General features: G+C 37.0%; 1 protein-coding gene across 1 annotated transcript; it reads left to right on the forward strand.

Moving 5' to 3' along the window:
- The first annotated feature begins 379 nt into the window (after nucleotides 1-379).
- On the forward strand, nucleotides 380-16,785 carry rflna (refilin A). The gene is made up of 4 exons (XM_051904433.1): nucleotides 380-623; nucleotides 1,478-1,814; nucleotides 12,114-12,223; nucleotides 12,847-16,785. Exons 2-4 carry the CDS (start codon nucleotides 1,599-1,601, stop codon nucleotides 13,187-13,189), a joined length of 669 nt encoding a protein of 222 aa, XP_051760393.1. The 5' UTR covers nucleotides 380-623; nucleotides 1,478-1,598; the 3' UTR covers nucleotides 13,190-16,785.
- Nucleotides 16,786-21,508: the final 4,723 nt, after the last annotated feature.

A 21,508-nucleotide genomic window follows, 5' to 3' on the forward strand; every position in this document is an offset into this window, starting at 1 on the left:
ACACACTAATCCCACAGTAACCCAACAGACTTTCTAAAGAGCCAAGGCCAATTAAGCACACAAATGTTCTTCATTAATACAGAGGTACATTTCACTCTTTATTTTAGCAGCAGAAATCAATTTTTTTATTTATTTATTTATTTTTTTTAATATGTAAATTTATTTACATAAATGTTTTACACATATAATCGTTTTTTCTAAACGCTAAACTTTTTGCTAAAATGTAGGTCAGAACTGTCAAATGCAGTAGTGGCGCTCAGCGTTGTTCCCTCTACTGGCCGGCGCTGGTAATGACATTATTGCCTCGGCGGCTCTGGATTGGCTCCAGGCGCATAAAGGCTGGCCATCGGTGTGCGCGCCCTGCTCGTTCACAGATCGGCGCACCGCTGCAGCTGCCAGTTATACTTCTGCGCTTTCAGATTCAGAAGTGCAAGAGACGGATAGAAGACACCGGCACTAATGAGCTGGGGACTATTGTGAGACGTTAGAGATTTGTGGTATTATTGTAACACTTTTTGCGAGGAAGTCATCGCGTGTGTTGTGGATTTTACTATAAAGATCATGATCTAAAGCGCTGAACACTTAATTCACGGAGTTTTTTAACCGGCGGGATTTCTTCAAAGGTAACAAAAACTCTTTAAGGCATATTTTTTCCTTCATATAGTCTAAATCTATAATAGAGAACATTAAGAGTGACTTTTGTTGGTCTTTTTTAATTAATTGAATAAAAATATCTATAACTGGTCTATGTACTATCCTGTAACGCGCAGGTTTGGAAACATATTCGGCAGCGTTTCGAAACCTAGTGAGCTGCCTACCTAGGCGGTATTTTGGGCATCATGTTCGCGTTTGAACGTTCTAGACGAGATTAGTGTTTGAACGCGCCTATTATGCCCAAAAATGCTTTGTAGGTGGGTTGCACGCTAGGTTTAAAAACATTCATTATTTATAGTTATTATTTTGTAACGAATTTCAGCAATACTTTGTAGAACAGGTAGACCGGGTCTAGCTGTCACAGGGATAAGTTGACACAAGGGCTATATCTCACTAAACAAGTTTAGTGTTTTTTTTGTTTTTTAACGGGGCAAGTTGTCACATTATATTGGGATAAATAGATTATATTAATATTATAAAATAATAAAAAAAATATTATTTATATAATAATAGCATTTTGGAGCCAAAACAACAGTTTAACAGTTAAATTTTTTCTGTTTAATGAATTTTGTATTTCATAATTGTTTTACTGTTTAAATTTAGCTAAAAAGCCTATAGTAGATTGTTTAATCACGAAATCTGCTATATATACTGTATATATACTGTGTGTGTATATATATATATATATATATATATATATATATATATATATAGGAATTAAGGTATGTGTAACCTTATACCCTGAGAAATATTCACTGGAGTAAAAATTGTGACAACTAGCCCCATTCTCTCATTAATGTATATTTTAATGCTTTTGTTTTAGGCATCTATTGGAATACCACGACTCCCTCTGTGGTTCTGATATGGGACTTTAAGTTATACCTCTCACACCATCTTTCCTGGAGTGAATTCGGCTGGTTTAAAAAAATTGTGCTCTTCCAGAAATGGTGGGGCATTTACATTTGCAAGCTATGGATGAGAGTTTGAAAGGAAAGAACCGGGAGGGACTGCTGGATAGTCCGGATTCAGGACTCCCTCCAAGCCCCAGTCCGCCCTTCTACTCTTTGTCGCCAGGGATCCTTGAGTCGCGCACCGGCAGCTGTTCAACCCCGACTGAGCTGCAGGGATACTGCAGAAGGGAGAACCGGGAGGGCAAACTGGTATGCGTTCATATAATGAAGCCTCAGAGCTTAAAGGGATAGTTCACCCAAAAATGAAAATTCTGCTGAACACAAAACAAGATATTTTTAAGAATAATGGTAGCCAAACATTGACAATACTATAGAAGTCAATGCGGCTCATCAACTGTTTGGTTACTGTCATTCTTCAAAATATCTTCTTTTGTGTTCAGCAGAAGAAAGAAATTCATACAGGTTTGGAACAACTTGAGGGTGAGTAAATGATGACAGAATTTTCATTTTTGGGTGAACTATCCCTTTAAAAGAGACCCAACATCCTTTGCTGGCAGTGGAACAATTTCACTATCAACCAATCAGTTTACTGATTTTAGGGGTAGGGTTAGGGCTCTTGTTTTCTAGGAAAAGCATGTTGATGAAAGAACATGCCCTACTTGGGTAAATCATGTTGTGCAGTAATCAGACACATGCTTGAGGATTGTTGAGTTGGATGCAAGTTTCTCACAGACAGATCAGATTTAAAAGGGGATAAAGTAATGAAATAGATAAACACATAAGGGCTTTTCACACTTGAAAAAGTTAACCCTGGGCCCCCCATGGACATCCCTTTGCCCCCCCCTCCGGACCGAGCCAGCAGTAAGAATGAAATGGTCTCATGCGTTTTCCATCAAAAGCTGAAACGACTGCTTAAACAACACACTGTGTTTCCGTGACTGCCCAAAGCATGTGAATATGTGGCACATAATTGGCTGTCTGTTGCTAAGCATCTAGCTGTAACATTTAACACCACATCATTTCACTCTGCACAAGTTTGGCACAGCAATGCGGGGTTAATACCACAAAAGCTATCCTAACCCTGCTTTAAAATTGCAAGTGTGAAACGTTCCTTTACCCGGTGTAAAAAGTGAGTTTTACAACCACGATAACCCAGGGTTAAGTGCAGTGTGAAAAGCCCTATAATCGACCATGTTTCTGTTGCAAGAACTTTTCATTGACTATATTTATACCACAGCAGAATATTGTTGAGTGCATTGTTGAGTATGGTTACATTCACACACACACTTCAGTTATAATCGTAAGTGACTTCTGCACTTTATAAATGAACAGACTTTAAAGTCATTCTTACCTTTATAGTTTTCATGTGTGGTTCTAGAGATTTGAGCTGTGTGTCATCCAGGGTTTTAGATCCAGCTACTGTCTTCTGTTTTGATGGATGAACTTGCACTTCAGACACACTCATTTAAATCATAATGTTAAGGAAGTAGTGACAGTTATTTTCTTTCGTATTGTGACGTACATCCAAGTGAAACAGATTATCGAAAAAGAGAAAATGACTTGGCTCGGTTGTTGATTGGATGGAGTTAGATCTGAAATGCAAGATTGAGGTTGATTTTAAGAAAGCGACAGGGTTTAAGCAGACTAATTGATTGAAGAAGTCTGGCATACGTCACCAGAGAAGTCTGTAATTTTACCGGAAGATCCGAATTACAAGGTTAAATAAAAATAAATAAATAAATTGTAACACTTTACAATAAGGTTCCATTAGTTGAAGGATTAGTTCACTTCAGAATTAAAATTTCCTGATAATTTACTCACCCCCATGTCATCCAAGATGTTTATGTCTTTCTTTCTTCAGTCGAAAAGAAATTAAGGTTTTTGAGGAAAACATTCCAGGATTTTTCTCCATATAGTGGACTTCAACAGCTACCAGTGGGTTGAAGGTCCAAATTGCAGTTTCAGTGCAGCTTCAAAGGGCTCTACACGATCCTAACCAAGGAATAAGGGTCTTATCTAGCCCAAACGATTGGTAATTTTCTAAAAAAAAAAAAAAAAAAAAAAAAAAAAAAAAGTTATATACTTTTTAACCACAAATACTCATCTTGCACTAGCTCTGCAATGCGCCACGCATTACGTAATCATGTTGGAAAGGTCACACGTGACGTAGGTGGAAGTACCGAGCAAGTGTTTACAAAGCGAACATGCAAAGACGAAGTCAAACGGCCTTTACAAAAAAAAAGAAGTTAAAACAACGATGTTGGACAATTTTGAAGTTGGAGGAGAAAATGTTTTTCGCCCTACCGCGGTACTTCTGCTTCATGTGTGATATTTCCAATGTGATTACGTAAGCGTGACGCATCACATAGCAGTGCAAGACGAGCATTTGTGGTTAAAAAGTATATTTATTATTATAAATTTTTTTAAGAAAATGACCCTTATTCCTCGGGTGGGATCATATAGAGCCCTTTGAAGCTGCACTAAAACTGCAATTTGGACCTTCAACAGTTGGTAACTGTTAAAGCCCACTATATGGAGAAAAATCCTGGCATGTTTTCTCAAAAACCTTAATTTCTTTTCAACTGAAGAAAGACATAAACATCTTGGATGACATGGGGGAGAGTAAATTATCAGGAAATTTTAATTCCGAAGTGAACTAATCCTTTAAGGTTAGTTAATGCATTAACTGATATTAACTAACAATGAGCAATACATTCATTGCAGTACCTATTAATCTTTATTAACATTAAATAATAAAAATACTATTGTTCATTGTTAGTTCATGTTAGTTCAGGTTCATTAACTAATGTTAACAGATACAACTTTTGATTTTATCATGTATTAATAAATGTTGAGATTAACATTAACTGAGATGTATTGTTCATTCTTAGTTCATGTAAACTTATGTGGTTAACTAATATTAACAAATGGAACCTTATTGTAAAGTGTTACTAAATTAACATACTTTATGCATGGGTTAATCATTCACAATAAGATCAATAACATGCATTTAGAAAATAGATAGGGTGAATTTTCATTTCATGCCAACTTTAAATAATGTCATATCGGTTGTGACAGGACTTTCTGTTGTTATGGAAGTTGCCATTTTTGATATTTGCTATAGTCATTGTCACTATGGATACAGATGATATTTACAAACTGTAAAGGGGTTTAACTTCAGTTACTCATTCGTACTGACAGTATTCAAGCTGATTCTTTATGAACAGGACAATTCGAATGTGAGCAACCAGTGGTTAAATGAATTGAATCCAAAACAACATGTTAGAATATAGAAAAAACATATGCAATTTGTCATAAACACAAACAGATGCTGTTGACAATGTGAAGGCCAGGAGCAAATAATGAGAAGTAATAGAGCAGAATCCTGAAATAGAAAGGGGTTCAGGTGCTCATGACTCTGGAGACACTCTAATGAAGCGAGGATGACAAGGAGCGGCCAGAGAGAGAGAGAGAGTTTCTGTAAACAAGTTGACCTTGTGAATGTGGTAACTGTAACCGAACTCTATCTGTCCCTCCTTCCTCATAGCAACCCATTTACACCACATACACATGTGCAAACAAACAAGCAGTTCTGAGACACACATATACACACACACACACACACACACACAAATATATATATATATATATATATATATATATATACCATACTGGTACAGTATTACTCGACAGCGCATGTTCACGTTACAGTATACCGCTGCACAAGTGCCTCGGCATAACCCAGAGTCTTATTTCTGCCTCTGAAAGGTTACATAGCACGCTAAACTAACATTGTCCGCATTTGACACAACCATCCATTCAAATGTAAGTGCCCTTTCATACTGAACTAAGGCTACTTAACCCTAATGAAAACCTCCTGGCAGTGTCGGTGTATTTCAAAGTAACCACACACAACTAGAAGATTCAGATTAGCGTAGTAAGAAAACCTCTTCCAACACTTCATACTGTATACGTCTTCTATGGCAGATAATTAAGTTTTCCCTGAGGAAACGCAGCTCAGTTCATCACAAGCCAACTCTGTGTTGAAGCAATAACAAAACAACAACTTTTATTATACAGAGACTAGCATAAGAGGCCTGAACTGATACTACTCAGGACTGTTAAAGTGATTGAGCTGCATTTGTCTCTGTCGTGCGGCATAAATGCTTTGCCCCGGCACGCCGCTAAGAGCAACTATCTAAAGGCATTTTGGAGAGTATAAATGATTACTCAGACACTCCTCTTTGAGAAACGTGCTTGCACTTGTTGGAAGACCGCTCCAATAAAGCGTCTCGCTCAGTAAAATAGAAAAGAGCAGCATGACTTTGTGCAACATGAATTTTTTATACTTTTTTGCAGTATGCCTTTAACTCTTTGGAAAGCACTCATGTAGCAGTTCTTCTGAACATGCCATTGCCAAAATCCTATTACTTAAATGTATACAAATGTGGTCAAGCCTGCAGGCAACATGCATTATATGAGGACCAAATGCTCTTGCAGAGTAGAAAAGAAAACGAAGGCATACAAAGCCATCATTGTTTGCTGCACTTTGCATTTTCCATTCATGGCAACCTTGCCTTGTATATACAGTATGCTATATGCAGAGGATTGGCCTTTTTTCCTCTCATTTTGTGGTTGTGGGTCTATTTTAAGAGTTGTGTTTTTATGACGTTAAAAAAATCTCTCCAATCTATTTTAGTGTGGCAGGCCTAACAGTGGAGTTGTTGCAGTCAGTTGCATAAGAAACTGATGACCTCTATTTGCTTAAAGTGAAGGGTGCAGTGGCACCTCTGCAACAGCCTAATACTTTAAAAGAGAGCAGTAGGGATGCCTGATATGTGAGTTAACATCCATTATCCGCTGATATTAGAGATTTTTTTCATTTATTAATATCAATACATTTTGGACATTTAATTGTGCATGCTCATTTCCTCTATTTTTACATTTAGATTACCTTTGCCATCATCTAACGCTCACTGAAAGTTAATTTAAAGGGATAGTTCACCCAAAAATGAAAATTATCCCATGATTTACTCACCCTCAAGCCATCCTAGGTGTATATGACTTTCTTCTTTCAGACGAACACAATCTGGGATATATTTAAAAATATCCTGGCTCTTCCAAGATTTATAATGGCAGTGAATGTGGGGACCAATTTTGAAGCTAAACAAAGTGTATCCACAAAAGTGCATACGTCATACATCGTGTCAGGGGTTACTCTTGTGGCGCAAGTTAACTTGCACAGTATGCGTACGGTCGTCTGCCAGAAGCCATTTATTTTAGATTATAAAGTTTTAAATATGGACATCTTTCTTACACAAACGCATCGCTTTGCTTCAAAAGGCCTTTATTAACCCCCTGGAGCCGTGTGGAGTACTTTTACGATGGATGGATACACTTTTTTTTGCCTTCAAAATCGGCCCGCCGTTCACTGTCATTATAAAGCTTGGAAAAGCCAGGATATTTTTAAATATATGTCTGATTGTATTTGTCTGAAAGAAGAAAGTCATATACACCATGGATGGCTTGAGGGTGAGTAAATCATGGGGTAATTTTCATTTTTGGGTGAACTAACCCTTTAATAACACTGTTAAGTTTGAGGTTTGCTAAAGATTACATTTATCTATTTCATACAGTACATTATGTTTTGATGGCTAAATTCACTCGTAGCATCTGAAATGTCTGTGTTTAGTTTTTATTGCTTTATTTTTAATGTAATTATACAAAATAGTACATAATTTTAATATTGGCCATTTAATAGTTATCCGTTTTATTTATATAGAGTTAGTACAGTTAAATACAGAGTTAAATACAGTTAATATGGCGCTTTCAGTCAGCACTACAAAAATATAAATACATCTAAACAAAACAAGCAAACAAATACTTATACAACACAATACACATCAGGAGCAAAGTCCAGGGTATGGATAAGGTATGGATCAATGAAACAAACAGAGCCATGACATAGACAATCAGTACAACCAAAACACTACTAAAGACTGAAAACATATAAAACCAAACAAAGAAAACGGTCGATCAGTCAGCTCCAGTGTGAAAGTGGCAACAGTGAATATAAACATTCAATCCGTTCATGTCATTTGATGTCATTATAGAGTTCAAAACAACAGGGATGAGTGCACGTTTAAATACAGCCTTGTCTGTGTCCAGCCTGTGTCCCTCAAACTGCAGGAGAGTGATGTTTACTTAAATAAGTGAAGCTTTGAAGCTTTTTTTAGTTAGTATGGTCCCCGTTCGCCCCTGCTTGTAGATGCTGAACTGCACCATCTGTGGAAAAAAAACATATTTTCTCCATTGATAACCAGAACTGTGTAGCCATTTTTGCAAGCAACCTATCAATTACAATTATTTTTTTATTATATTATAGTAGTTATTTTGCCAGTGTCTGTTTTTGGAGGGCTCTGTACAACATCAAATTGACTTACAAATTGTCACAGTTTTAGTTCTTCATAGAAGGGTTTGATATGATATAGTATAATACCTGGCTTTCTACAGGTATTATAGATGTCCTTTGATAAATTATCAGACCACCTGACACAATCTGTCTAAATAGTGATGCCACTGTAATGACAAACTCTCTTCAGCCTTGAGAAGTGATCTGATACTGTACGGTTGAGCCATCCACTGCACCCGCCACAAGACCTTTAACTGCTCTGTCCCTGCTGAGATCTGTCTCTCATGTGACTGTGTGTAGGGTGGCGGCACATTGTGTAACGCCACAGTGGACACTGTATCCGTCCTGGATTTAACACACACTCTCTCTCGTACTCATATGTACTCAAGGGCGCAATCCCTCTCTCACTGGCCTGCATCCATGAGACAGCATGATGCCAGAAACCTCTCATAAACGGCATGCAAGAAAAAGGATAGTTTTTAATTTTAGTGCTCATTATGTGTTCACCTTATTGGCTTAAACTGACCAGACCACCCTCTGTTAAATTTAGATTTAAAAATGCAGTGGATCACTATCATAAATAGACTGTGACTGAATGAGACCAAGAACATGCTTCACTTTTTTTTCCGGTACAGCTTCATAGAAGTGTCTCTGGCCACAGCTATTTTTCCGTAACTTAAGCACAGAATTGGAATTTGCATAAAACTTTTGCGAAAAAAGCGCCGTTTCCATCCAAAGAGAAAAAAATCGTCACTTCTTGGGAAATTGGCACAAAATATATGTGCTAAAAATGGAAGTTGCTGCAATCGGGAAAACCACTGTGGCTATTTTTTCCTACATCATACTGTTTAAATAACTTATGTCTCAGAGCGCGTAGACGAAACACAATAAACGTTGTCGTGTTATCTTGCATTCAAATGAATGGTGTTTGAGAATGCAATTATGTGAGATGCTTCTGGGAGGGAAAACCAAATCATTTTTATGACAGACTTTGGCTCAGGCATTTCAGAATGATCAAACCAACATTTGAGATGCTGTGCAATGAAATTGGTCTGCTGGTTAGTCCAGTAATCTAATCACATCCACTGTTGAGGCAAGTTCAAATAGTCATCTATCATATTGTCATCTAGTCAAAATCAGATTGTCATCTATTATATGTGAGACTTTAAAAGTTAACATTTCCTTGATTTACTGGACGTGTAAGTTAAAAAATGATCCGCTTGAGCTCAGTCCATGCTTCCCATGTCACGTCAGATGATAGTTCAGCTGATGATACGCTGCTGAGGAATTCGGTTTTATGAGGTGTCAGAGACAGAGAGTGAGAAGGAGAACGTGTACGTGCTGAACGCCGAGGAAGGTGCTGAGCGTGCACATGGGGGGGGGGGTGTGTGTGTGTGTGTTTTGATGGCTGGAGCAGGTGGAGGCACAGGCCGCTGAGGCTCCACACACACTGTTGCATTGTCGCCGTTTGTCTGACCACCAAATATATATCAGCACACAGACAAACACATGCACACACGACACAAACTAAAACTATTCAAAACATTTTCATTATTAGATAAAAAAAAAACTTGAAGTGTAGGCCTAATAAAATTACTAAAACTAAAACTTAAATAAAAATGAATAAAATATAAACAGAAATATTAAAAAAACTAATTAAAATGACAAAATTAACAATATAAAGTTTTAAAAATACTAAAATAGCACTGCTTCAAATGCTTCAGACTCTGTAAAAGTATAATTTAATTTTCAATATAAACTAAATAAATATAATAAATATTATACAATATAAATATATACAATATGAAGTGGCTGGACTATTACATTTAAAAGACAGTCTGAAAAGTCCCAGACTGCATCCGAAATCGTATACTGTATGTGACAAAAGAAGTACAGTCAAACCAAAATTTATTCAGACACCTTGAACATTTCATTCATTAATAGTTTATTCACTATAGTTAAAAAATGGTAATAAAATATGACAGGATCTCAGAGTTAAACTGTGTCAGAAAAAATGAATCTTAATTATGTCAGATAACACTTGACATGGTCAGGTCAAAGTGTCTGAATAATTTTTGGTTCCAAATTTTTTATCAATTTTACCGGTAGTCCACTGTATGAAGAATTTTTGGGTATAATATGTCACAGTTTACTTTATTTTGCTATCCTCACTTACATAAATGAACTACAGTGTCCTGCACCCCACTAGTAAAAATTTATCAAAAATGTCTGAATAATTTTTGGTTTGACTGTATGTCCGAATTCACAGTACTCATAAAAGACTAAGCAAAAAGTACCTGGATGACCTACTACTTCTGGTGAGATTCTGACGCGTGCATACAATGGACACTTTACTATCCCACGAGGCCACGGGAGAGTATTTGTGAATGGCGATGAAGTGACGCAACTGACACTGGTAGGTCACATGATAATGACAGCATGGCGAGTGTAGTACGTCCAGATTACATTCATACTACACATATTCATACCATATAAAACAGGGATAGGAAATGTTAGTCCTGGAGTGCCGCTGTCCTGCAGAGTTTAGCTCCAACCCTAATCAAACACATCTTTACTAAGGCTACAGGTGAGTTTTTTTGTTTTTTTTTCAGGGTTTGAGCTAAACTCTGCAGGACAGCAGCACTCCAGGACCGACATTGTCTATCCCTGATATACAACATACTTGCTATCATGAAGTGCTACTTATTCAAAATAAGTATCTACTCAAGAGAGTATGCGATTTCGGACGCAGCCCGTCAGGTTTATGTTCCGTTCTTTGGACTCTTATTTTGATATTCTGTTTTGTTTCGTTTAGTTCCTGTTTCCCTGCTCTGTTTAGTTTCGGTTTCCTTGGTTACTGATTATGTCCACGTTTGTTTCTATAATACGTTTTGTTTGTACCTGTTTCTAGTTTGGTTTCCTTTGTTCAAACCTTGTATATATAGCCCTGTGCTTTCAGTTGTGTTTGTCGGTTCTTGTCTTTGGTTATAGTGTGTATGCTTTGTTATTCTCCTACGAATCTCCTGAGTATTCTTTCTCCTTGTTCATTAAAGTCTATTTGTATTGATTACCCATATTCAAACACACCAAAACAACAATAGGCAAAGTACGATACGTATTCTAGGATTGTTGCACAGCTGATATTTCAGAAATGTTGATTTGCTAAATGCTAAACAGTGTTTTGATTCAGAGGACAAATTATGGCTGTATCCAAAATGTCAAACTCTCGAGTAGGTACTTATTTTGAATAAGTACTTCACAACCATTAAAAAAGTGTGTTGTGTATAGTATGAAAGTGTGTAGTATGAATGTAATCTGGACGTACTACATTCACCATGTTGTCATTATCATGTGACCTACCCGCGTCAGTTGTCGTGTCATCTCCATTCACAAATCCTCTCATGTGGCCTCATGGGATAGTAAAGTGTCCATCATACGCACACTTAATCTCGCCGGAAGTACTGTGAGTACTGTAAATTTGGAAAATGATTTGGTCACATACTGTTTTTTGCCTACTATATAGCAGGGAAGTATGCAATTTCGGATACAGCCTATTTGATAATAGAGCATCTTCAATCGCCTTAAAGGATTAGTTCACTTTCAAATGAAAATTACCCCAAGCTTTACTCACCCTCAAGCCATCCTAGGTGTATATGACTTTCTTATGATGATGAACACAATTGGAGATATATTAATAAATATCCTGACGCATCCGAGCTTTATGATGGCAATGAGCGATACCAACGAGTATGAACTGAAGAAAGTGCCTACAACCGCATCCATCCATCATAAACGTACTGGCGGAAGCTAGATATTTTACTTCATAACTTTTTTACACAAATGCATCGATTCGCTTCAGAAGGGCTTTATTAACCCCTCAGAGCCGTGTGGAGTACACGTTTATGATGGATGGATGCGGTTGGAGGCACTTTCTTCAGCTCCTACTCGTTGGTATCGCTCACAGCCATTATAAAGCTCGGATGCGTTAGGATATTTATTAATATATCTCCGATTGTGTTCAAAATTATGTTCGATTGTGTAAAATGTGCAAATATTTTACCAGAATTTTGGGTAATGGTTTGTAATGGGGGGTAGCTAGATGGTTTATTTCTGTTGTTGTTTTTTTTTCTGTGTAGCTGCCATACTTGCTCCTGAACTCTCAAGGTCCAGATGCGAGGTCACGCATGTACCCTGTGGTCTATGGAGAGAGCATTAAGGTCAACCCCAAACCGGAAAAAGAGATCAAGTGAGTGATGTTAAATATCACCATTACCTACTAATTTATTTATTTATTTATTTTTTTGTGGTTGGAGGGCCCTCCAAACATCACTTGGACACAAAAGTCGGAGACCACCAGTTTCTATTTTGCACTTTTCTTTAATTTACTCTATTAATGCATTCATTATTTTGACTGAGCAGTAATGCATTAAATTATTTCCATTACGAATTATACTATCATAGCAGTTTGACTGAAAAGTTGAATTGAAACATTCAAACTTTGAAATGAATGTCAGAATATTTTAGTATTTAGTTTGAATCACTTTTGCATTAATAACAGCATCACTTGAGCTTGTGTAAAACCTGATCCAAGTATGTTCTGCAGCAGGATTTGAGAAAGAGCTTTTCAGCTTCAACAGAAGCACATCTGAGAGTCACATGATCAACATCACAAATTTACTTACTAGTGACCTAGAAATAGTGCAGAATTTGAAATATTTCATCATTTTGCATCATAACACTTCTTACTCCATACTCAATACTCCATGATTTTCAAGCTGGTCTCAGACTTTGAGCGATCCCTCCCATATTGTCCTGAATCTTAGTTAAGTATGTTTGACTGCTGAATTCATATCTGTTGATCTTCTTCAGGTTCAACTCTGCAGTGAAGTACGCTTCAGACAGACACTTTCGTGACCAGGTGTACTGCGCCCAGGTCCAGACCGCCACATCCTTCAGCGAGACAGTGGTGGCCGTCCAGAACTGCACGTGGCGCAGCTACAAATCAGAGGTTCACTTCGAGCCAAGGCACAGGCCGCTACACTTCCAAAGCACGGCCATCGTGTTCCCCAAGCACGCCCGGAATACATACCGCACCACGCTCAACTACAACAGCAACAGAAACGCAGCCGGGCGACGGTGGTTTGTGTCCACAGTCAGGCTGGAGTCCACCGAGGACGCCAGTCCATGCATCATTTACACAGAAGACCTCTGAGAGACACACATGAGAGGTTTTTTATCGTTCCCAAAATAAAAAAAGAGATCCCTTTGGTTAGAGAGCTACAGTGAAAGTACGTGGACTCGGTTACTAAAATCCTGATTCAAACCGGATGGCAAGAGACTAAAGAAAGGAAATGAAAAGTCAGTGAGGGCCGTTTTGTTGTTTTGCTTCCGGTGACATTGGTACTTGATAGTGGGGATGAGGTAGAGTTGTGTGTGTGTGTGTGTGTGTGTGTGTGTGTGTGTGCAGTCTTTACATGTGTCGCATGTCACTGATGTATTTATGTACATCATTTTTTAACTGATCAATATCCAATTGTACCTGTCAGGTGGAGGGAAAAGCATTTGGGGCAAAACAGTTTCTGTTGTTTGCTGATTCATTGGCTCACATGAAATCTGTACCCACAGAATTCCACTGAAAGATCAGCAGATTTACAACGGAACTCAAAAGAATGTTATTTAAAAATGTTAAAAATTAAATCACAATCTCTTTTATCTGTCATTGTGTGTATGGTACTAGAATTTTGCTTGGTTACATTTTAGTGCCTCACTAACATTTTTATATTATTGGCTATATTAATTTGATAAGGTTGTAAGCTATACTCTTAGAACAAAAGGTTCTATACTGAATCTTAGGGGCCGTTTACACAACACCATTTTCAACTAAAAACTGAGAACTTTTTATGCGTTTTGGCCATTCATTTACATGAAAACAGCGTTTTGGTGGTCTGAAAACGCAAACTTTTGAAAACGGGTTTCAAAGTGCAAGTTTTTAAAAACAGTCTCCGTGTAAACAACAAAAACGCGAATCTGTGAAAACGATGACGTCATGCACATGCACATTACACGCAGTGTTGCCAAGTCCGCGGTTTTCCCACGGAATTGGGCTACTTTACACTGTTGCCGCGGGTTGTTTTTCATGTCCATATTTAGCCCCTGGAATGCAAGTTTTACCAGGGGAGACCGCCAAAAACGTGGATTTTACCCCCCCGAAACGAAGCGAAGCGAATTATTTTTTTATTTTTTCTCTCCTTTGGGACCCTCCTGAAATGCGATTGGGCTAGTTTTGAGGAGCAATTGGGTGGGTTTTGTTGTGAAAACCTGGCAACCCTGATTACACGTTCAGTCTATAGTGTTTCATCGCCATTTAATGGCCTGCCAGCAGAATACAGCGTTTTTTGTAATTTTCACGGATTCGTATGAATGGTTTCCGTTTTGACAATGGTGTCATCTGTACGCAGAAAACTTGAAGAAAAAACTTCTCTGTTTTAAGCATATCGTTGTCGTGTAAACGTACCCTTAAAGGGTTTTTTCAGACGCTTCACATATAGATTTATGGAAGTTTGAATTAAAAAGCTTGTAAATATACTTTATCGCTAGAAAAAAATTAAGTAACCATTAAACTTGAAAGTATTATGCAATTATTTAAGACACTTTTCCTTATAGGCCTATAGAACCTTTTTTAGCGTAAATTGTTCTATAAAATTGAGTCAAGAACCCTATATAGTTCTATATAGAACCTTATTGAACCTTTTTTTCCAAGAGTGTTCAAATAAAACTGTAAGACTTTTCTCTATTTTACCATTTTAATTACATAGACCCCCAGTTTCACAGACGAGGCTTAAGCTAGTCCTAGACTAAAATGCATGTTTGAGCTGTTTTAACTGAAAGCAACTTGCACTGATATATCTTATAATGTGTCAGTGTAATTTTTTTGTCTCAAAAAGCACACCAGTAATGTTTTTTACTAAGGCACGTTTATAAAAGCTACTTAAATGCCTTAATTGAACTAAGGCCTAATCCTGGCTTAGTCTAAGCCCTGTCTGTGAAACCAGGCCAAAATTATGCAGATATTCTCCTAAAAATGTAAAGAACACGCAGATCCATGTGGGCCTACCTTATCGTCTTATTCAGCATTGCTGATTCTTACAAATGCTAAAACAGGAAACAGTTCACCACGTGTGACTACAATTAAAGCTAAACGCAAAGACTATAAGCACATTCTAGCCTATGTGTATGAGAAAGTCAGCACAAAGTCAACTGGCATTCAGCTGTAGACTATCAGAGAACTGGCTGAGAAAATATAAACTGTATTTAAGTTGTACTTACGGAAAGTTTTTTCTTTTTCTTTTTTTCTTTTTGTTTGCTGTAAATGTGTTGGTATGACTAAGGGCAAATCAACAAGTAGGAGCACTTGAAAGGTTGGACCAAAGATTCTGTAAAATTCAGTTTTTTTTTTTTTTTTTTAATCTGTTTGTACCTCAGAAAACGTGGAATAATTTCTTGCACAAAGGTTTAAGAAGCCGGATGATGTGCTAATAATTCAGTGGCCAAAAAAAAGAGCTGCACTCTCAGAATGGCAGGAAACAGAAGAGCGTATATGGAATGTTGTATTTGAAATAACTGGACTGAGCATGTGTTAGATGAGAGAGTACGGCATGTTTTGATTTGAAATGCCAAATGTTGGATTTGTGAGACAGGTTTTATCTTTGAATAGATATAAAGTTCATTGACCTTCTGACATTACCATGGTCTGAAGACTGTACGGTTTCTGCCTTTCAGATTGTATGGTTAGATAACTTTTGGTTTCAAAGGTAACAAGTATTTTATGACATTGTTGGTGCCAGTTAGTCTCAGCTAAAATCTAGATTACCAAAGTGAGCTCCTGTCACCTCCACTGAATGCAATTCACGTGGAGCAGAGAGAAAACATTCGGCTGTTGTTGTTCTTTTGGATATGATATGAAATATAACGCAGCAGCACATTGAGAGGGAGATTTTGACTGAGCAGTAAAGCATTATGGAGGTGTTCGTACTTTATGTCTGTCTTATGTTTGGACTATCCGGTTTCTGTACAAGCAGAAATGGATGTTGTAAATTTTAGATCTCTTGCCTTTTTTTTTTAATTCAGATTTTATATAACAGGGATCCTCTGGTGACTGAAAATAGTGTATTTAAAAAAACAAAAAACAATGACTAAATATGTTTTGGTCTGTAATGGTATATGGGTGTGTTTTGAGAGGAAATGCTTGGTAGTACAAACCAAAAGAACAAAGTTTAGTTCAACAAAGTGTAAAATACAGTAAACTAGTGCACATATATTCCATGACATTGATTTTGAAGATGCAAATCAAACCAACAACATCAACAAAAAACTCATCAGGGGTTGATAAGAGATGAAATTACAGGAAGGCAGGCATGTCTGATAAATCACTTCCTGTGTGTTGGAGAGGTTCACACAAGATGGACATTTGATAAGTTGATAATAGAGGAATTTTAACAATGTGTTGAAAGCAGATTCAAGGGAGATGTTTTATATTTTCACATGTATGAAATTTTTTAAGATTACATTTGTTTGGTGTTCAAATGATCTCCGCTAAAGGATGGATTTTCTTTTGATTTCCTAACACAATTTGTGTTTCTGTAAAATACTTTCCTGTTGTATATGTGGCATACGGCACTCATAATTCTCTTTATATTTTTGTATAAATTCCCAAGTTAATGGTCTTCTTTTGGACAAACACATGAGAAAATAATTTAAGAAAAAAAATGTATATCCAAACTGAATAAATAAAAGACCCAAACCCTACAACGGCTGTATGTTTGTCTTCTTTTGATGCCACAATAAACTCTGTATGTAAGAGTGAGCCTCTGTTTTCCATGTCCATTATCACTTACACAGCAGTTTCCACCAAGGTCAAATACTTTCCATCTTAAGATGAAAAACCCTTCCACGATTCTCCCATAAAACTGCCAGCCGTGAGAGGGATGGAGTCTTTTTGGAGCGTACATCATTGTAATCTATACAATCAAATTTGCTTTAAGCTAGATCACATTTACAGGAGTAAAACATTACATTAAAGCAGCCATAAAGTACATTATCATAAGGTAAGTGCATGATACAGCTACATACACTGAACAAGTTTACAGTAAATGCAACAATTAGATTATTTTACATAGCCACAAAAGCTGTGGTGATATATTTTTTGTTTCAAAGTGTATTCTTTATATTTAGTATTGTTTCTGCTCCTGTATGTTTTTCTACCTGCTTTAACATAAGATTATGTGGCCTGCTTTATTTTCCTCACCTTACAAAGGTCTCCATTCTAGTGATCTATAAACTTATTACTCATCTCAAACAAAAATTCATTATAAAGATGTCAAGAATGATTTGATTTGGACAGCAATTACAGTGCATTGCGTACTGTTTGGATACCAATTCTTTAAATTTGCTGTACAGACTGCTCTTAAACTAAGTGTTTCCACTTATTTTATTATTGCTTTTAAGCATAAATTGTTTAATGTTTTCACTGTTCTGTGAACAGTAAGTGACATAAATACAAAACTTTCCTAGTAGGTTCCAGTCAACCAATCAAAATGTGATGTGTTTACAAGGCTTACAGCTAATATAATTACATTCCAATGCAGTACAACATATGCATTTGTTTACTGGACCACAATTATTTTAATTACTGATATTGCTTACTTTTCATTGAGCTTCATCATAATGCAAGGAAACTTTAACCAAAGTTAAACAAATATGAGGCTTTACTATGTGATGTTTAACAGTGTGTCCGGGGATGTAGCTGTCCTACACTGAGGAATGTTGACAATAATTCCTCTTTAGCTGCTTTTCAGCAGAATAAAAACTTAACTTGTGTGTTAAATGTCCTTTGTCATAAATTAAGAGCTGCAGCAAAGAACTGTAACCTGTGGTCATATGACACTGGTGAGCAGCGCCCCCTCGTGGTCAACACTTGCCCTGCTGGATACAAAATATGAGTGATTATTAGACTGCAAAGAAAACATTTTTATTGCCCAAAAGTTTGTATGTTGGGTATACTGGTGCTTCTAGTAGGTTAAAACGTGGACAGAATTACAGTACACTTTTTGACCAATGAATTTCCATGATCGTTCATTAGCCAAGGACCGCCCAAGAGGACGTTTGACTGACATGTAAGGCAACCAATCACAGTTTGCTTTGTTCCGCGTCATGCTTCTTTATATAAATATAAATATAAAGAAGGTTGTGCAAGTTTACTGTAACAATAGAGCCGCAAACTTCACATACTTTTGAAAATCCAGTGTTTAGCTGATCCTGGTAAGTGCTTGTAAACACGACCGCGTTCTTCTTCCACGAGGGGGTTTGGCGTCACGGCATTTGTTTCCAGGCGGACCGTTAAAGAACCGACACACGCACCTCCCGGACATCCTGTATAACTCAACCAACCAGATGACGACTTCGAAACTCCTGGGGCACGTTCAAGCTCAAACCGGTGCGCAACGTTTTGCTACGGTTTCCGAGTTGAACGCCATGTTTCCTGGAAACGGTGTGCAACAGGTTTGAGATACGTTTTCTCTTGTTTGGTGGGTGTGTCAAAAATGTCAGCCCAATCAGCAACAACATGCATATAAACCACACGGTATTAAAGAGACAGCTCGCACGATGGGTCCATGTAAAGTGATAACTGTAACATAAAAATACTATACATATTTATATATTTTGCTATTGTATTTTGGAGAGACACTTTAATAAACGCTTCTATTCTCATCTGATTATATAATGGTAAATATTACAATATTATAGCACAATAGTGATAATCAATAATGATAAGCCTAATACTCACAAAAATAATAAGGTCATATAGATCATAACTCAGTCTCGGAGGTAAGAAGTGGATTATCCTTCAATGTTTGTCTTTTTATCTTGAAATGCGAGGCAAATGTTGGATCACAATAATTAGGAACCACAGGAATCACTCGATTGGGATGTTCTCTTTTATTCTGGACAGCAAGGGCAGTGACTGTAACATCGAGCGTATTTTGCAGTATTAAACACGTATTTATACCGATTTCATCAGGCTCCGAAAATTCTTTACAAAGAACACAAAGAATGACCTTCTCAGCTGCCATAGTTGCAACTCTTGTGTCATCAGTTCAACGCACCACCGTTTCCGTTTAAAAAACGTTTTGTCGGGGCTGAACGCAGCCCAGGTTATTCCTAACGTTATTTATGGCCAAAGCCACTGGAAGGCAAGCCTGCAACCTTTAGCCAAAAAAGCGTAACGGCTAATGCTAACACCCCACCCCTGGCTGTACGCAGGGAAAGGAGACCAGAGGCTGTTTTTTTGAATGGATGTCAATAGATGAGAGGCTTCACTATGCTGATTAAACAGCTTTTGTGGGGAAATAGCTAATCATTTAATTAATCGACAGCCTGTTTGCTAATCTTCAGCATGTTTTACATTAAACAATACTTTCGTTGGGAACTATATGTAGATTTTAGCTTGATAAAAATGTATTTTTTTAAGAGAAGACAGACTAGGGAATGTTACGACTGATGTCACTGCCATTACACGATAGGCTGAGAGGTGAGCACGTGATTAAGTTAGCCGTTACGCTTTCTCCAATGGTAAGAGAAACAGGCCCTCTTATTATCGCGCTTTCCCACTGCATGGCACAGTTCGATACGGCTCACAGTATTTTTCCGACGCGCTCGCCAGTAAGACACCAGCGGAGCTTCTTCTATCCGGTGTCGCGTCCACTCTGGGTGAAGGTATGTCGCCTCTTTTATACAAAACAACAGGTACAGAAAACTACAGTGTAACATTAAAATACTACGAAACACAAAAATGAAACATTTTATCTAGAAAATTGCTGTTTACCAGAGAAATCGTGTAGTGTTTGTTTTGACCAACAGAGGGAGCTGCAAGCTACACTGATTACTTGGGTGCGCGCCGCTATTTAGCCGTGAAGAACTAAACCTGTAAGAGCGGTGGAGCACTATTATAATAATTTATCAAAAGAGACTCCGTTATCGGTTTCAAGGTAGTCACATACTAACTATTCCTGTTAAATTAAAGTAATACTGTTTGTATGTACTATATAACATGGTCTGAACAGGATGTGGAATTGTTTTGCACACAATTTTAAACGTTCCTGAAAGCCCTACTGTAGGGTGACCAGACGTCCCCGTTTTGGTGTTCTGTCCCCGACTCGAGCTGTCCCCGGAAATGTCCCCGTTTTATAGCTCGTTCAAAACAACCCGCATATACATTGCAAAAAGACCGACGAGCATACAGCAGCCTGCTTGAGAAATTATGTAGTGATCATGTTCTCTAACAGAGGGGCTGTGCAGCTGCACTTGGTCGCGCGCGCGCCGCTACTTCATGAGGAACGTAATCTGGATCTGGATCTGTACCGGAGCAAACCGCCATTATCGTCAAATATCAAAATAAACATCGTTATCGGTTTCAAGGTAGTAACATACTAACTATTCATGTTAAATTAAAGTAAAAATACTGTTTGTATGTTTTATAACAGGGCGCGAGATTGTTTTGCACAATTTCAAACGTCCACAAAAGTTCCGCAGTCACAACGCAGCAATTTCCACACACACGTCTTAACTACGTGGTGAAGGTACACTCAGATATGAATAAATGAAAAATAAAATAATACACGTACTTTGTGCTTAAAATGAGTTTAAAATGCAAAATAATAGTTAAATATAGTTAAAAGTTAAAACAAACTTGTGAAAATTTAAATATTAAATTCAATAATGTTAAAAAAAATATTTGTTAAATGCCGTTTTATATTTATCTTCTTATATTTGTTTTATTTTTGTAACGTAATGTGCTTCTGTTATAACAGGCATATTGTTTTGAACTGCTTTTACAGTGGTTACTATTAATAGTGTAAACGTTTTTTTTTTTTTTTAAATCATAATTATTAATGTAATAATAGCCTATAAGGAACTCACAACAATTAAATACAAAACATTCAAAAATGTATTGTCCCTGTTTTTTAATAAATCGATAATAACAAATGAGATTTTGGTGATATTTTGACCACTCAAATAGGAAATGTCCCCAGTTTCCATTTCAGAAATCTGGTCACCTTACCCTACTGTCACAACCATCCCAACTCAGCAGTGAGTCAACCACACACATTTTATTGTGAAAGTACACCCTGTATGGATAAATGATAAAAATAAAAGAATAATCAACTAAACAATTTGACTTGTATCATTTACATTTTCAGAAAGCAAATACTTTGTGCTCAAAATGCAAAATAATTGGACCTAATTAAAGATCCATTTCCAAAAGCACAAACATAAAACATTTACACACAGTATATAACAGTTCATTAAATTAAAATATCATATATGCTTAGAAAGTTTAAAATATTTGTTAAACAGCTGATATTTGTTTTGTTTTTTTACAGTATATGTTCTCATACTTTTGCTTTTGTCAAGTCAGTTTTACTATAATAGTACGTTTTTCATCTGCTATTTGCAGTGGTTACTGTTTTATATT

This window comes from Ctenopharyngodon idella, chromosome 8 (genome assembly GCF_019924925.1).
Source record: "Ctenopharyngodon idella isolate HZGC_01 chromosome 8, HZGC01, whole genome shotgun sequence".
Classification (NCBI taxonomy): Eukaryota; Metazoa; Chordata; class Actinopteri; order Cypriniformes; family Xenocyprididae; genus Ctenopharyngodon; species Ctenopharyngodon idella.